The sequence below is a fragment of the Ursus maritimus genome, unplaced genomic scaffold (assembly GCF_017311325.1).
Source record: "Ursus maritimus isolate PB19 unplaced genomic scaffold, ASM1731132v1 scaffold_2, whole genome shotgun sequence".
Lineage (NCBI taxonomy): Eukaryota > Metazoa > Chordata > Mammalia > Carnivora > Ursidae > Ursus > Ursus maritimus.
In genome coordinates, this window is record NW_024424452.1 from 90890507 (window position 1) to 90909267 (window position 18761).

Here is an 18761-nt window from a genome sequence, read left to right on the forward strand (position 1 = left end):
TCCTACCAACAGGTTTTAAAAGCTGTATTAGTTCTTCTCCTTTTATAGACTTTCCTTGTATTTCATGCCTTTTAAAATACAGGAGTATTCATAGATTCCAGGAGTTGGCAACACGTGGCAAACATTTGATGTTTTCCTGTGACTTTTATTCAGGGGCATCTATTCCTTACCTCAGCATGTGGTAGTAAATGAATTGTGGAAATGGGGTGCTTTTTAGCTGTTAGTCTTTAAGAAAAACTTGTAAATCGTTTATGATGATAGATGGCGATAACAATGAATAAAGCCAGCGTTGTCTTTATTATTAGTTTGTAGAGCTTGTACTTCAAGTAGAATATGAGTACTGGCAGACATGGAGGCATCTGTGGAACACGGTCTGTGATCAGGGGGTCAGTACATATTGTTCTAGACCAATGCCACTGGATAATTTAGAGTCACAAAAGGAAGGATTTGGTGCTATGTTTTTAATAAACCCATCAAAAACCGTTACCACCTGCTGTAACTTCTTAGTGATTTAGTTGCTACTTGGATTATCAGCACATCAGTTTTAAATAAATACAAGAAGATAGAAGAGTCATTATATGACTTCAAGTGCCTTCTTCCTTCCAAGAGCAGGTGGAAGGAGGGGGAGCTTCTCTTTTTTCTCCAATCAGGGAATAAATATTTTGGTGTAGAGACACATAGCATGTGCTCTTTTGCCCAGTTAAACTAGGACTGGAATTTTAATCTGTTCCATTGATAGAAAAATAACTAAGTGGAAAAACACTGTTATTATTTAATAGTTTTGATATTGCACTGATTCTAAGCACCTTTGTGTAAGCAGGGTCAAAATACAATTTCATCATTTAGGTGAAAGCAAAAGAAATCTGAGATTAAGAAGATTCAGTCTACAGTAATACGGAAGCCAGAAATGGAGGTGTGGCTGTGAATGATGGATAATAGAGTCAATTTCAGGTAGATAAAGGACTTTTGCTAATTCTTCCTGCTCCTGATTCAAGGATAAAGGAGACAGGATTTTAAACCAAAGCGAAAGAGATAAAGGAAATTTTCCAAAGCCATAGGACCAGTGTTCCTAGTATGAAACATGCTGCCAGTCATGTGTGAAGGAACATTCTAGAAAGATTTTGGAAATTTACGTTAGTACTTAGTTCTGAGCCTAACCAGAGTATAAACAATATGAGTTCTCCCTCCCCATATTTCAAGTGATGTATTTGCCATTCTTTGACTTTTGGGAACATCTCTCCTTGTTCTTAGAACCGTTAGATGTTTGCAATTGTTGAATTAAATTTAGTTCACAACATTGTTTTGAGCCAAAGCTTTTGTCATTTTTAAATTTTGAGGGCTAGATAAAGCTAAATCTGTGAGAAGAGGTTTCACAGAGAAATCCAGCCAGTTCCTACAACAGTCCGAAATAAAAAAAGATCATTTCTAGGAGTCGCATGCATTCATGTTAGACTTGTGTAATTAAGCATTTTAATGAAAGCAAAGCTCCGTAATGGATATTAGTCACAACTAGCCTGTTGTCCTAAAAATGGACACAGGTCCAAAAGTTAAATGTCACGTGTTTAAACAAAATCAAACGGCACTGAGCTTGTAATGTATATTTTATTTTGCACAAGCTTGCATATATACTGCACATACATTCAGTTTAAGAGAAGATGGAAGGCACACAAGGCAATTGGACTACTGTATCCTTTAAGTGGTACAAAGCAAAAGGTAAGTTTGGAGAGTATACAAAAGCTTAAAACACACAAAGTAAAACCCCCTACCCACCCACCCCCCAAACAACTTTTTTCTGTTTTAAAATTTAGTAGCTGCCAAACTAAATTTTTGTACTTTTACTTTAAAATCAATTGTCTACTGCACCTTTTTATTTTCTTTTTAATATGGACAGGGAGTCTCATTTTTTTTATCATATCAATTAATATTACAGTACATCCTTGGTAATACAAAATTGTACACCTTCATCAAATAAATTAGGATAAATTAAACCAATAAATTATGCAAAGTCTTCAGAACAATAGACAACAACAAAAATCCACAATTGAAATTGCCTCTAGCTAAAAAAAAAAAAAAAAATCAAAAATTGACTTTATCAGTTCAGTTATTGTACTATATTCAAATCAAAGGGTCTTTATTACAAAAAAAGAGCTTAATAATGCTATTTACAACATATTGCTAAATAATATAAAGGCAGTGTTTTGTCACGGTTTATACTATATACATATGAGAAGTGGCTGGGACAACATTGGGAGAAGCCATGACCTTTGATTCTTGTAGGTAGCGCTGAGACCAACCCCAAATACGTGTTTTTCTAATTCTAATCTTGAAGTGGTAATTTACAATTTGAAAATGCTTTTTCCCCCCACGTGGAGGATTAGAATATTTTTAAAACACAGAATGAATACGTCTTCACAAAAGAGGGCCAGTCTGTTTGCCTTTTCTGCTCATGTTTGTGCATTTTAGAGGTGCCAGATTTGAGAGAGGGCTCAGTGGAAAGACTCAAAGTCCAGACGCATCCAGATCCTGTTATATTCTTAGAAGGATAATTATAAGAAGATGCAAAGGTTAAATACCGGTTTTGATCCCAGCTCTGAATATGAACATTTTAGCTTTAGTTTTATAGATGGTTTACAACCAACAGATCTACAGAAAACAAAACTGCATTTCCTTCAACAGAACATTTAAGTGCAATGCAGTAACCGCTTACTCAGATAAACCAGTTACATTCTTTAAAGGGGAGCTTTTTGAAAACAATGCGTCTTGTAATTTGCAAGCACAGAGTTTGTACCAGAAGGAAACATTTGTACTATTCACATCAATGAATATTCTATAATATACATGGCAAAGAGATTTTGCTCTGTCCTCACATGTACACTGCTTTCAGGGAGTCTGTAAACCACTTTTTCTTTGATGGATTTATGAATGCTTCTGAGGGACATCCTATTTTTAAAGCCCCCCAAATCTTCAGCTTTATGACTTAGTATTAACCTGTGTGTGTGTGTGTGTGTGTGTGTGTGTGTGTGTGTAGTGGTGGTTACTAAGTGTTTTCATGTACATAGAAAAGAAATTTCATAAATTTACAGAAACTGCATTACCCTTGCCCTTGACATCTGGTGAAAGAGACTGTTATCTTTTAAAAGTAGAGAGCAGGATTTTCAAGAATGCTTTCAACTGTCTATACAGTCACTGTAGTGTTCCTAATAAATTCAATAGATGTTGTGAGAATGTAGTTATTTATTAAAATCTCATGTCTTACGTAACAACAGCCATGAGGTTAAATATTTACATTGCTTTATAAAAGTTCCCCTCTTGCTTTAGTGTTTTTGTTTTGCTTTTTTTTGTTGTTTTTAACATTTTTAAAAATGATATTCACCCACATCCCTAGCACAGCAACAAAGATTCTGCAAACATAAAACACTTGAATTAAATAATACTCGGAGGCACAAAGCAAACTTCAGGAATATGTGGGTGAACATTTCCTTAAATAATTACTACATTCTACCATCTTCCACGTTGTTTTACCATTTAATGTGAAACGTCCTCATTAAACAGCCAGAGATACAGTAAGAATTAAATGTTTTGTTGTTGCAAATAGAACATTCTTTTCACAAAACATAACAAATGTCTAAAATAGGTCCTTAAATCTAGATAGGAAAAGGTAAGCTTTCCACTTCACACGCATATATATATGTATATTTTTACATGTGTGTATATGTGTGTGTGTCTTCATGTTCACATACCTGCACACACATATACAGCACATGGTATGAAATATTGCTTCTATACTACTTTTCATTAGGCTAAGAAAACACAAGATTTGCACCACAGTTACAAAAAATTGGCTTCTACAAGAATTTTCAAAACTCGAATGCTGCTCAAACAATTGAAGAAAAAATAATTTGCGGTATCAAACTGTTCTAAAAATTCTCTTCTTCAAAAACGTATTCTCCCGCTTTGTTTTAAAAAGACACAAAATATGCATAGCTATCAACGTTATGTCAAACAGCCAGAAAAAAAATCTAGTGTTTATTGCAGCTGTAGTAATTGGAAATAAAGTCAAAAAGATGAGATCGAAAGCCACAGAAGGCACAAGAACAATTGTACTTGTGGGAAAAAACTGGTATTTTGAAGGATTTTTAAAAATCCCCCCGCTGGTGCATTTTAGGTCTAGGCACAGACTATCACCTCAAGTGTATATGCAAAAATAATTTAGGGTTAGCAGAAAATAAGTGGTAATGTCGTATCTCAACATGCACTTTAGACTTCTTTTTTCCTATGCAAACTGTCCCTCATCCTTCACCCTCCCACCTTCATAGAAAGTTAACTTTCTCCCAAGTAGCCAATTTTCACTTGGTGAGAGTTGAGCTGAGATTTGAAAGATGGTGATTAAAAAACAAAGCAAAACAAAACAAAACCCAGAATTGTTAAGTAGAAATTTTGAGAGACAGGCTTTTGTCACTTTCCAATGCACTGGGAGGCACAAGATTTTGTGATCGTAAAAGGGGAAAAACCACCTAAAAGCAAAAGTGATCGAACAAAGAGGTGAGTTTATCCTCATGCAATTTCTACTCTGAAATCATTTCTATGCCTCAGTGAACCTTGAGCGGATATTATCATAGATAAGCACATCAACATTGGTTGTGAACACACCCTTTTGCTGAATTTGTCTACTTAAATTAGGCAGGGGAAAATAATACTAAAGATCCAAATGAGCCTGGAATCATGACTGAATTCGCCCCAGCTCAGAAGATACTAGCCGTCTGTCTACACAGGTGAATACACTACGGTTTTGCCTTCTACCTTGCAAATGGCAACACAATGTTGATATGAATCACACGGAACAGCAAAGACCCAGTGGTATCATGACGTGAACAATGAATTCCTACTCTTTCACATGAAGCAAGGCAAGAGTGTGACCACAAGTTGAGATTGCTTCCCTACTTTGTGCTGATTGGATTTTTTTTTTTTTTTTTTGGTTTGCATTTTATTCCAATGTAATGATTATCTGAACATGTTTTTTTCCCCCCCCAAGCGAGCCGGAACAAGAACAAATGGGATCTGCTGGCTCTGTGTGTGCTCCATAGGGGAGCACGAGCTGGATGATGCATTTGGTTGGGGGTGCAGAGAGAAGCCAGTGGTGTTCCAGCCTGTGTCGCTGCACTCTGTCCACACTGCAAGAGCCCGTTAGCCTCCTGAGTGACGCAGGGCATCATAGGACTGTGCCGTTTAATTTAAAGTCAGCAGGTTTTAAGGCTTTGTGCTGACAATAATTGCCTCCATACATTCCTGTCCATCAGCAGAATTTATAAATGATGGTAAGTTACAGCGATTGGGTCAGCTAGTTAGTCACATGGGTCAACCTGCATTCTCCAGAGTCAAATGCAACTTTTATGAAAATTAAGGAAAAACGGTATTTGTGTTCGGTATAATCTAAATACCAGGTTTGTTCCTGTGTCATTTTAAGTGTCTATCAAATGACCTAAGGGGAGGGAGGGGGTCAGGAAAAGCCTATTAGAACGAACAAGAATTCTTACTGCATCTGCACACAAAACTCATCTGAGAAAACAAGCGTGAATGCCGAACGACTTTTTAAAAGCAAGTATGGGACGCCGTACACCTTGGAGAAACTGGAAAAAGAGAACAAAAGGAAGAAGAGGAGAACCATTGAAGAAAGCATAAAATAGCAGCCAGCTTTCTTATGTGTGCTGAAATTGTGTCTTTTGGGTTAACCCCAACCTCTCCTATGCTGCCTATACACACGTTTTGGTCAGTACTAGCTTCTGAATTCGAAGAGAGTTTATCAGTTGCTTTAAAATGCTGTACCTAAAATGAAGAAACACTTAATTAGACTGTCACCACTTTGAATATCCATCAGGGTAGTGTGGGATCGTGTATGGAAAGAGGTCATCCTTACATGTGCTCCTCTTCGGAGGTGAAGATCAAGTCCGCTCACAGCTGTCAACAAGAGTCTAACCTAGGCAGGAATTCTATGGTCAACTTGGGATGTCCTTTATTCCTTACTAGAGAACGGTGTTCAGAAAATAGGGTTGTGGGTTTTTTTTTTTTTTTTGAAAAAAGTGTTAAATATTAAACAGACATAATAACTCGTTGAAGCATATAAACAAAGTTGAGCAAAGAGTACATTTGAAACGTATGTGCCTTTTAATACCCGAAGTAAGATAATAGAAAATGACGTCGAAGGGGCTGTTCTCTACGAAAAATGATCTATACTCACTTATGATGAAGAACCGATTGTAGAATTGAGAGAGGTAATGTGAAGATCGGGTATGAATTTCCAGCCTCATCTCGAAGAAAGAGTCAGTTATGTGTAGAATTGCTTCGCCTCCGTATGAAACTGGTACTCGTTTGGGCTACGTGCCATTTCTCTTACAGAAAGGCTTCACAGTGACTATTTTCTTTTTGAAATTTAGCCTTTTGGGGTAACTTTTGAAAAGTGAGCTGTTCATCTGCCACTGGCATTATTTTTAAACATATAATAAAAAGTGACTTACGGAGGTCAAACCAAACAAAATATTTACGTTTATGTAGTGGTTTCATTGAGTTTTCTGGCCTTCTTAGCAGTAAAAACAAGAGACACATCACCGTCTGTGGAGCGGCGCTGTGTCACGGGTCTCCCTCTGCCAACTGCCATTTGCGATAAACCATCAATCAAGCAGAAGCATCTTTAAAATGCCTTTCCTTGCTAATAGAGATTTTACACACGTCAACATTCTTTTTCCCTGAAAATTAACCCTATTTTAAGTCTCCAAATGTTAAGGGCCTCGGGCAAAAGTAAACTAAAGACCGAAGGAAAATAACCATCCCCTTGCAATGGAAAACAAAAGAAAATGAGCGAAAGATGATGATGAGGAACCACCAGCTGATTTCATAACATATCCATGCCTCCCATACACATACATATGAAATCAAAATCTAGACACGTACAACTTCGACATCCAAAGGGGACTGCTACTATTCATACATTCGAAAAGAGTTGTTGAAATTTCTACTCATGAAGCAGCTCTTGTAGGCAGTTCGGGGATTTGAAAATCTCAGGGACTTCACTATCCAGCTTGCAGATGACCTTGTATATGGCCTTCTTCCAGGAAGGATCAACATCTTTGCCTGCGATAATGGCATTGAAAAACTCTCGTAATGTGATCTGCGCAACTTCCAGGAATCTCTCTGGAACCTGCTGATACAAGGAGACAATGGCATTAATAAAGTTTTCAGTTTCAAGTCTCCAGCTCTTCAAAGGAAATTGAGCTAAGTTCTTTCTTTCAGAAAGGGGCTTACATGGCACCTGCATTTGCTAAAAATGGCCGGCCTCTATTCTCTTATGTAAAGTTGTTATATATAGTAGCACTGTAATGTAGGGTGGACAGCTTTGTGAAGTTTTAGAAAGGGACTTGTGCAAAGGATACACACAGACATATGGAAAAACCAGGATTCCTTCCTGAAAATTTGGGTGAGAAAAGGGGACACACTGTTGGGATTCCCCACTTCATTAAACAGGTGTATTCCAGGTGCAAGTCTCCAGCTACCCTTTCAGAACTTGAATTCTATTTCCTTTGGATTTCCATTATGAAAACAACGTGTGTTCTCAAAAGTAGAATAAGAGATCATTGGCCTTTGATAGCAATGAAAGCCCCTGTAAATGAAGAAAACCTAAATCCTGTTTCCTGCTCATAGCAGCAGAGGACTGTTGACCCAAATGCTAAACTGTATATGAGAGTAATATGCACCATAAAGTGCTCTACATACAGACAGGGATAAGATAATGACATTAACACTGAGTCCCAAAATACAAAATCTGTACTGAGTCCTAAAATTCTACGTCGGAAATTACTTTGAGATTAGAATTGCTCCATAAGAGTGATTCATGCAGCTGATAGTAATAACAAAAACTAACATTCTAGAGTGCTTATTATGTGTCAGGTGCTGTGCTATGTACGGACTGTGAATCATGCTATTCAATTCTCCCAACGTCTCTATAAGGTGTCATTGCCCCCTTTTTACTGTGGAGAAGACTGAGGCTCAGACAGATGAAGGGAATTTTTCAAAGTTCTTACATTCTAAGACAAATATCCTCCAAATATCTTTTTATTTTTTAAAAGTTATTTATTTATTTACTTACTTATTTATTTTAGAGAGAATGAGAGCGAAAGAGAGAGCATGAGTGGGAGCGGGGGTGGGGGGAGGAGCAGATGGAGAGGGACATCAGACCCCGAGCTGAGCGCAGAGCCTGACATGGGGCTTGATCTCACGCCCCTGAGATCAGGACCTGAGCTGAAATCAAGAGTCAGACGCTCAACCAACTGAGCCACCCAGGCGCCCCGAATTGTTTATCCTTTTCTTCCACAGCCATTAACATGTGCGTGTGTATGTGTTCTTAATTGTTTATTTAATAGTCCGATGTCTTGTCCAGGGAAAGGGGTAGCTGTTGATGTACTTACTTAGTGCTCTTTGTCAGTTACTCAAGGTAAAGCGGGGCTTCTCTTTCTACACACCAAGACAGGATTTGCAGAGCCATTCTGTGAATTTTCCAAGTACACACAGACTCTCGGTAGATGTCTTTTAGTGAGGTACTTCTGCATTAGCAATGTTGTATTTTTATAGTAAGTGCAGACATATAGGAAGTAACTGCACTATAGTCCTGTGTGTAGACAGATCTGTCTACACACACCGAGGAGGGGAAAGATTTCCATCTCAGGTCACATACGCCACTTTACCAAGTAAAAGGGAGGTATTGTCATGTCGAAGAGATTTGATCTCTTTCTCCCACTCTTTCTCCATTTGTGCAATGGACCGTTTTATAATGACAGTGACTATTAAGGAAAATTAAAATGATCACCAGGCATCCCTGTTTTATACATTTAAAATTGGACAAAGAAGTTCACTCCTTCCAATGGTAAGTCACTTGTCTTTTGTAAAGAAAATTAGTCATTCCCCAGAAAAAAGAAAGACCCCATCTGGGGCCTATCAGAATCTAGAAAAAGTGAAAATTTTGAGTAGCCCCTTCCAAAGACATACACCCCAGCCAGTTTCTCAGGACACAGCTCCCCCAAATCATCCAAACATCCCCTTGTCCCCCATGGATGTGCAAACCAATACACTCCCAATGGCCGTTCCCTGATGAGAATTCATCTGGATTTTCTACAGAATGCTGGTGATTTCTCCCTAAAACTCCTGCAGATACCTGAGTATTTGTGGGATAGGAGGAGCCTGGAGGAGAGATTAGCTCTCCCACTCACCTCACACCAAATAAGTAGTCATTAAGCAGCCTTTTTGAGTACTCTCCCTGCTTCCCTCAAAGATAATCCTTCACATTTTATCAGATGGGCATTGTTGAGAGAGGGAATCTGGCTGGAGAACAGCGAGGCAGTACGACTACCCACTCTAACTACTTGGTTTGGGAGCTGTTAGCCAAATGCTACAGAAACATAATCATAGGCATTTATTAAAATAAACATTTCAAGAAGTGTGGTTTTCCCGGCCATTGGCAACAGAGGCATGACAAAGATCTATGTTCCTTGAACTCGTGGGGACGCAGCAGGGCATGGCAGAGAGCTGTGTGGGACACAGGGTATGATGGCTGCTCTGGAGGAAGTCAGAAAAGACCAGAAGCTCCTCCACACCAAGGGCCCCACGGGTGGTCTGGAGTACCAGGGGCCAAGGGAGCAGAGGTATTGTTTGAGATGGTCAGAAGAGAGACCCATCTAGAAAAGCATCAGGACTGGGGGAGGGGGGGGAGGAGGGTAGTTCTAGGGTGTGCCTGAGGGCAAGTCAAAGTAACCTCTTTGGGGAGGGGCTGTGTGGGCAGCTCCCACACAATTATTATCATTCGCCATGCTTGTTGATGGTTTTTAGTGGGTTTTATCTTGTTTTAAACATTCATTTCTTTTGGTGGTAATCTTGGGCTATCTTTCACCATCTTTTTGTATTTGTGTCTTGTGTTGTTTAATTTTTCACCTACTTCTATCTAGTTGTATGAATTTGCCCTGAGATGTCTTTCGATAAAGAGCCACGGTTTCTATTCTGTGTATCCCCCAACAATGCTTAACAACGTTGTTTTGTATAGTCTTTCATCATGCGAGCTTGCCTTCTGTTTTACTCCATACTGCTCTGGAGTCACACTTACCTTCTCCCTCGATACTTAAGAAAAAGAAAAAAAAAGGAAATTTTAAAATAATGCTAAAAAAAGATAGCATTTAAAGAGTTAGAATAGACCTCAAAAGTCATTATCTAGATGAAGAAACTATGAGACTCTACAAGATGAATAAATTATGAGAACAAGAGACCCATATGAAATAACATGTCCAGGTGTCTTATCATTAAACCATGCTGGCTCCCTTTTAATGCATTTTCAGTAATTTCTATTTGTATGGGGCATCAAAACCTTGACAAGCTGTGGATCTGTGACTGAGAAAAACCACAGAAGAGCTAGTCACTTCAAAATAAACGTGAATGGTACAAAGGATTCCCAGGAGGAGACTTAGGATATTGGTTTATGTTTGAGAAAGGAGGAATTCTTTTTGAACAAATGAAATGGTTTGCTAATTTAGGGCTTACTTTGAGGCAATACTCCTACAACAGATTGGGCTGGTTTAAAGCAATTGATAATGAGATCCTCTAATGCTAGAGCAATTAATCTTTTTTGGTGGCTCCAGAGAGGTAAACTGATGAGTATCAACTGATCTTTTGAGAGAGTGCCAAGGAATTCCATCCACAGGTAGAAATATCGAGAAAAGAGCCCTTACCCCCTTTTGCTTTAAAACTTTCCCCATTTCCATTTAACAGAGTAAAAGCGGGGTCCTTTCTGATTTTGGGGGGGAGCTGTCTTAGAATTCAGGCTTACGAGAATGATGTTGCCCATATTTTTCTGTACCTCTTCACACCTAATGGATTTCCAATCACTAATAAACATCTGCAGAAAATCCCTTAGTGACAAGTAGTCCCTTATCTAGGTTTCTTTTAATAGAACCCAACAATCTGCAGAATGAACCCCAGAGTATCTCCTCAGCATCAGGTGGCAACAGTCAATCAAGTCCCTGGAATGCAAGACAATGCAGGCTGCTGGGAGGGGGGAGGGAAGGCCATGCCTTTGGACATGCCACAGGGAAAAAACAAAAGGCTTCCAAAGTCTCTGGCTGGAACTCTGAAGCTATTGTGGGAGCTGCTGTGCTGAGTGTTCTTCAGGAGAGGAGAATGGAAACTTTGCTTGATAAAAAGGCATCCCAATATAGGAACCTCACCCCAAATGGTCTTGCCTCTCCTTGCCTTGATATTTGGAGGAGAATATAATTGCGACGAGGTACTTGAATGCACTCATAAATTTGAAGGGGGCTGGCTATCAGCATCTACCAATTTCATCACAATCGTTTGTACTTGAGTCTCCTCCGAGCAAACAAGGGCCTTATGGGCTGTGATGAAATGGGCAAATCGGGAGGATGTTTTCAAGTCTGCTCCAGCTGTGGCTGGGTTGTGCACGTGCGTGCGCACACACGAGTACACGTGCACACATGCACGGTGTGTTGGGTGGGGGGCTGTTTTGCTGTTCTTTTTTTTTTTTCCCCTCAGAATGAGTGGCAAAGACACATTTTTCCCCTGTCTTCCTCCTCCTCTTCCCAGTTGCTTTACCTTCAAGGATGATTTGTTTTATTAAACTGACTGTCCCTAGCCTCTGCAGTACATAATAAAAGCCTGACATAGCAGGCTGCCTGCCTTCTGTGTCCTGCAGACACTCATCATAAGTGTCAGGACATACCAAGGTTAGTGGTCACTGGAAGTGTGCTCGCTGGCCCAAACCTTGCCAAACGCTCTTGGCAGCTGAATGAATGTCACAGAGAATAGAAGGGGAATTACAAAGGTTAAAAAGAAGACAGCCTCTCCTATTTTCTGGAGACAGAGAAGCTGATTTTTCACACCTCTGAAATATCCAGAAGCTCATCCCTTCGTCTCTTGCAGGAGACCTAAACCTCGCGCCTTGCACAGTTTCCCATGGATACCTCTCCATCCTCAATCCCCTTTAAAAACTGGTCCACTGGCCTAATTTCATCAGTGAAATGATTTTTGCTGAAACGGAGAGAAAACAAACCAGGCACTGAGCTCTCTCCCCAAACCCCTCCCCAATCACCAAAGGCTCAAGTGGCTTATCAGGGTTATCAATAGATTACAATCTTATCAAGGGAGATCATCTATTCAGTTCATCTTTTAAACTTTTTTTTTTTTTTCAAACTTACCTTGACAGGGAAAGGGAAAAGGGAACCTATGTATGGGCAGGAGTAAAATTTGATGGATGGAAAAGTCACATCAGGGCTAGTATTTTGGTGAATTAGTTTGTGTGTGGGTTTTCTTTCTTCTTCCTCCTCCACTTTTTTTTTTTAATACTATAAAAGGGCAATAAAATGCTGACTGTAAGAAGACAATGTCAAGGAGAAAAGGGTACTGGTATTTTGGATACTCTTCACTGCTCGCCTTGGAGAGAGAGTTATTCTTGTCACAAACCCTTTTGTCTGCATCTGCTGACTGCTTGCCTGTAGCCAGCAGCATACTTTAACTGTTTTGTCACCTCCTAACATCACATGCATCAGCTGTTGGGCTTTTGTTACGGGTATTGTAGAACTAATCCACTGTGGCTGTTCTACTGTGCAGTAAATAAAACAGAAACGGGCTTCTCAGACAATTCTGCATGAATATTTCAGATGGCTTTACAACTCCAATTCACAAAATCAAATAAATAAATAACTCCCCCAGCCTCCCCCAGCCTCTACCCACAACAGAAACAAAACCCCTCAAACTAGACCCACATGCCTCCAAGTCAACTGTATTGGAGACACCGACTTGAGCCTTCAAGTAATTGTTTCGGTGAAGTTGAAAGAATAGTGCTCTCTAAACTTGAGCGCCGTGGTATTCATATTTATTATTAGCGTTAGACACATTTAATTCCAAAAACTGGGTAAGCAGCTTTGAAAATCTGGAGAGCTACTTTTCTCCTTGGGCTTTCAAAAAAAAAAAATAATAATAATGCCATCAGAAATATGCAGTTAGAGTTGCCTTGTTAAAACTGTTTCATTGTTTCCATCTGCATCTTTTTCCCTCCCACTTATCTGAACCGGGTCAAAGGAGGATGCTCGTGCATCTTGTTCAGCCCAAGAGTCTTTCCAAAATGTTTAACCTGGGTAGGAGCATAAAAGGAAAATCGAACTTGGGACTTTCAAAACTGAATTTACATCACGAGTTCTCTTAGAGTGTAAACAGTGCACTAATCACATATTGCGAGGCATTATCTAGATGACTTCTAAGTGTCTTTGGAGAAGCGAAAAAGAGAAAGGGCCTCTGCACACGCACACACGCGCGCGCACACATGCACACAAAGGTCCTAGGGAAGGAGACAAAGTTGAAGTACTTTCCCGAGCATTCATTCACCGTGGTGCGCACATGATTCCTCCAAACGAACTCTCCCATCCCTGCTGTTTGTTAAGTAAATATTGATCAAGGAGAGACAGAGCTCCTGACGGCAGTGGCACAAGCTGGGGACTTACACTGCAGACAGAGTGGACTTAAATGGATAAACTCAGATGCTTTAGAAACTCCTCAAAGAGATTATCAGATGAAAAGGCAAGAACAGACACGACATTGCTGCTCCCCTCCACTGTCTCATCCTCACTGAATTTTCCTGTCCGAGGCAGAGGAGGAAACCTGGAGTTATGAAAAATGGCTACGACACGCTGTTACGAAGGGTGCCCCCTGCGCGCTCGCCCGCGGACTGGCGGGCCCGGAAGGAAGACGTGGCGTAGGACGCCGCGCAAAGTGCATTGTGGGATTGTGTCCTGCCGCCCCGTCATGGCGGGGAAGGGTCAGGTGGGAGAGCGAACGTGACTGTGCCTTGGGAAGCATAAAATACCACCCAAATGTAAGGTGATGCTCTGAACCTTTTTCTTTAGAGTCCAATTCCTGGGAAGTGTTTCACTGTGATGAGCAAATGTGTACAAGGCAGTATTTTGAGCGACGCTTTGAGTGTGTTTGCTTGAGCAATTTTATTGGCTGAGTCAACAAGTTGAGAAAGTTGCTTTGTATTTCCTAAGTTTTATTTCAGTCACTTCATGATTGTGATCTGAATCCCCGTCAGGAGCTGAAGGGCCATTGGGTGCTTCCCTGGGAAGGCCAGTTTGAAAATCATCACTAGAGATTAGGTTTTGTATATTAATCCCTGAGTGCCATGGTCAAAGAACGAACTATTATATTTAGAGTTCCCACCAAATGGCTACATGGCGTTTAAATTTTATTAGGATGCTCACACTTCTGTTTGGAAGGCCTGGCATTATCTGGGGAGCACTGGCTGTGAAGCCACTTGCCAGCGCCTGCCGGGTTAAACCAAATGAGGCAGAGGAAGGTTCTGAGGCAGCAACCAGGCTTGGGACTAAAGTCCCTTTCACTCTGATGTTCCAAGTGGCATTCAGCTTTTGGGACCGTACAGGACTGGGGTCGGCGTAATGCCCACGCAGCTTTGGGCCTAAGAGCAGGCTCGCTTCCCTAGTAACATGTTTTGCTACTTAAATATCTGAAGAGTAAATGCTTATAGGAAGTGGCTATAGTTCAAGGCTGTCCTTCAAACACACACACACACACACACACTAAAACAAAAACAAAAAAAACCCACCTCATGTTTCCTCTAAGCAAAGGAACACATGGCAATAACAGTCTGTATCATATTTTTTTTTTACAAACCTTCAAAAGAACAATGTTCTGTTGAGCAAAATTCAGTAGCATTCTGTAAACATTAATTTAAGGAAATCAATAGACTCAGTGAGCTAAAGCCATATTGCAAGATAAACTGGCCAGAGTGCCACTTTGTCAAATAGATTTTCGTTTTCTCGGCTAGATAAAGACAGTTTCAAAACGGGGCAAACGTGTTGCAACCAAGGTTTGAAAAGTATGTGGCCTTCAAACAGTCTGCTTGTTCCTACTGCAAAGCTGGATAAACATACTTTAAAAATGATAAGATGGCTTGGAATTGATTTGGCTTTCAGATTCTACGTATAGTAGATTTCTTGGTTGTCTCACAGGAAAAGAATAAAACAAAACCCCATGCATTCAGGAAAAAAAAAATGTACTTGGGAGAAGGGGTTAAATTGTCTTGAGAAAGGGAGCTGGGGGTGGGGGGGCAGTGTCAGTTGGTGCTTGACTTTAAAAAAGAAAGGAAGAAAGAAATCTTTATTCATGCTGACCTGATGGGCAACAGGCCTTCTTGCCAAAATCCAAAAGCCAAACTCTCTAGTGGGTTTGGGATCAGAGGTTTCAGCTGGTGGAAGCTGTTCCCGTTCTGTGCACACCATGCAATGTCATGTTAATGTGCCAGGGGCGGGGGTGGGGATGGAGCGGGAGGGAGACCCACACAACGGCCCCCAGGTTGCTCCCAGCCAGACTGAAAGAGCTGCAGGGATAATTAGAAAAAGTGGCAAAAGGAAAGCATGTCTCTCCGTCTGTCGCTGCGGCAGGGACCTACATTGAGCTTGTGGCAGGAAAAGTTCCAAGGGAACCCGCCTGGCATCCTCCGGCGCCGTACCAGTCCGTAGAAATGCCGGTAGAGGAGCCACCAGAGAGGACATGGTGGAAATGGCCCTACTGGAGGACGTGTAATAAAAAGAATGAAGAGCACATGGAAAGAGCAAGTAGGGAGGCTAAGGGTCTACCTTGAAAGGACAGTGAAGCTCCATGAAGAGGCATCAGGGAAGTGGACTTTGGTGCGTAGTGTGGGCAGTGAGAGGCTGGGGAGGCTCAGGCTATCACCCCTCGCACCGGCTTCTCTGACAGCAGCATGGAGGCCGAGGCACGCCCTAGAGCTTTCTTTGTTTCCTCACCTAAACTGTGTCTTTCTCTTTTAAAAGTGGCTATTTAGAAAATACAGAATGCGCAATAAAACTTGAACACCTCTAAGATGTTGGTAATGTATGTGTTGGTAAAAACATCACATGATGATCAAGAACTGTGCTTGGATGGAGCGTTTTGACTAATTGTGACTTTCGGGAATAAAAAAGAATGTCTTCACACCTACTTGACCTGCTAATAATGTGTGTATGCTTTTTAAACTGTCTAAACATTCCATTGGTAACTCTGCGTAGAGATATCAAGAGAAATAAAACTCTCTCTCCCATAGCCCCAGAAAAAGAGGGACTTCACTAGCTTGCCAGGGACAGAACGGCCAATGTCATCATCATACACTCTGTGGCACCGTCAGAATTATTTTGTGGCACTGAAATTTGGTTCACCAAATATGATAAAAATGGCTAGTTTATTTGCTCATGCTTAGAAGTCTTAGTGGTATCGTGTCAGGAAACACAACGATTGTCATATTATTGGTGGTGATGGAGTAAATGTTCCTCCCCACCCCCCGCCCCCGAACTCTGCACAGGTTTCAAAGAGTGACTCCAAGTTTAAACAGACAAAACAAATGAAAAAATAAAATTCCACGAAAAGAAAATCAGAGAAAAAGTAATAAAAATGAAAATCTAATACTTTCTTAATCTCTTTACCCCCCAGGATACGTTGAAATGCTCTTAGATCTTAAACACAACCCGAAGCTCCCGCTGGAATTATGCATATGGTAGGCTATTCAGGTAAGACCTGGACCAAGACTATTGCATTGAAGAATCATGGAGTTTTGCAACCTCAGGACTCAGAGAGAGTCCATGTTCTCCAAAAGAGCGAAACAATCTGAGCCAGGGCTTGGCAAACTTTTTCTGCAAAGGGCTAGATAGTAAATACATAAGCTTTGCGGGCCACATTCTGTCTCTGTTGCACAGTCTTCTTCTTGTTTACAACTTTTTAAAAAATCTAAAAACCATTCTGAGCTTGGGGTCATAAAAAACAGGCTGAGGGCCAGATTTGGCCCATACGCCATAGTTTGCCAGCCTCTGCTCTTAGCCAAACTTGAGGGCTGACAACGTTCCTGAATGCGCTTTCATGCTTCACTAATCCCGCGTGCCTCACTGGGTCAGCACACTACTTGTTCTTGTAGGGTAGCAGGGATCGATTCACCCAAATTCAACCTGCAACGTCATGCCATTCCTCAGGTGCATGGAAGGCGGCCCATGTCCCTGGGAACAGAGTGAGACCACACCCAGAGGTCACCAAGGCCCAGAGAGACTTCAGTCTTGCTCTGCCTTGATGACAAGCTATTCATTGGGAACGTTCCTGCCAGGAAACATTCAAACGTACAAGATGGAGGAATCCGTGCCTCCTTCACAACACATCAGATGAATCAGCTCGATATTTAGATGGAAAAACAAGCAGCCTACCGGTCACAGTGCAGTGTTAACTCACTTCCCTTCGAGGCGGCCCCACGAATTCTGTGCCATTGGTATCCGAGTTCAAGACAGGCTGATAGTGCTTAAAGTTTAACTTTTGCTACAATTACTGGGTGAGGTGGTAAAATAAATAGGGCCAAGCTTGGTGCCATTCTTGGATGGGAGATTATCCAAAAACAACAAGACATAAACTCTCCAATATTGCACGAAAGGAAGCTGGGGCACAGATAATCCATGGTTACTCCTGTTTCGTTCGAGAATGCATTACGTGATTGTTTTCTGCAGCAGGTTTATCTTCGTAATTAAGCTTTGCCTAGGCTAACATGGAAACTAGTCTGTGTGCCCTGTATTCGTGCTGATGGAGCCTGCGAGTGAGGAGCCCAGGGAGAAACTGTTAGGAAGTGGGGTTCAGGCAGGACGATGAGAACAGCATCACCCACGGCGAGCACCAGAGAGGGCACTGTGAGGTACGGGTAATAAAAGAGTGCTTCGGAGAACACTGGAAACTGGGAGAGACCGCCACTCTGCTGACAACAGAGTATGCACCCCAAGTCATATTGGGGCTGCTCTGAGAAAGGCCTGGGATCTTTGTTCTGTCAGAGAAATTCTGTTTTGTGTTTCTAGAGTATTCTATTGGTCTCTCCTCCACAATTACCCTTTGCAAAAGGAAGGATAAGCTGTATTTCAAAGCAACCTAAGAGCTTGGGAATGGCTCTGAAATTCCTCTTTCAAGAAAGGTAAATAGTTTGGAAAAGGGGAGAAACAGATTCTTGAATGGCCCCAGGGGTCTTTGGGAGCCCTCTAGACCCATGCCAACATCTAACGGGAGGTGAGGTAATGTTTGCGGGGGGGGGGGTAGTCTTAGGACACTGTCAGGGATTGGCCCTTGCATTGGCCCTGCCAAAAGGCAATTACAGGAATCGATATACAGATTACCTTGTATACTGTCAAGCCGCTGAAAATGACAAATCTTTGCAAATTGTCTCTACATTAAAGGAAACACAGTGGCCTTGAAACCAGAGCCTTTCATCTTCTTCCACCCACTTCTGCTTCTGGTTGTTTCTCTGCCTTTAGCGCCACTCAAACCCCCACACTTGTTCTCAGTCAACATAACTACCTTTTACTAAGTCACTTTTAGAACCAGATTTTACTTTAAAATGCTATGGTAGCCCTCCCCCCCCCACCCCACAAAACAGAAGTTGGGGACCATGACCATAAAAAGGTGGAAAATACATATCCAAATGACTTGTGTGACAATTTGATACCTACCAGCCACAAACACGTGAACACATACAAAATCCCGCTGGGAAAGACTTTCATGATCAAGATTATCACCACGTTGGGAATCCTTAAAAGAAAAGGGAGGTGTTGCTTTTGCCAGAACCACCAACCCAGCCTAGTAGTGGAGGTAGCTGTCCGTAACAACTCTTTCTGTCCTGAACGAGAGCGGAT

At 41.3% G+C, this 18761-nt stretch overlaps 1 protein-coding gene across 2 annotated transcripts in view; it reads right to left on the reverse strand.

Moving 5' to 3' along the window:
• Window positions 1-1583: 1583 nt before the first annotated feature.
• Window positions 1584-18761, reverse strand: part of PROX1 (prospero homeobox 1) — a 52208-nt gene continuing 35030 nt past the window's right edge. For both annotated transcript variants that reach the window (XM_008701153.2, XM_008701152.2), the window contains one exon: window positions 1584-7192. In XM_008701153.2, the coding sequence (XP_008699375.1) occupies window positions 7007-7192 (186 nt within the window). In that variant the 3' untranslated portion in view covers window positions 1584-7006. The remainder of the gene's footprint in view (window positions 7193-18761) is intronic.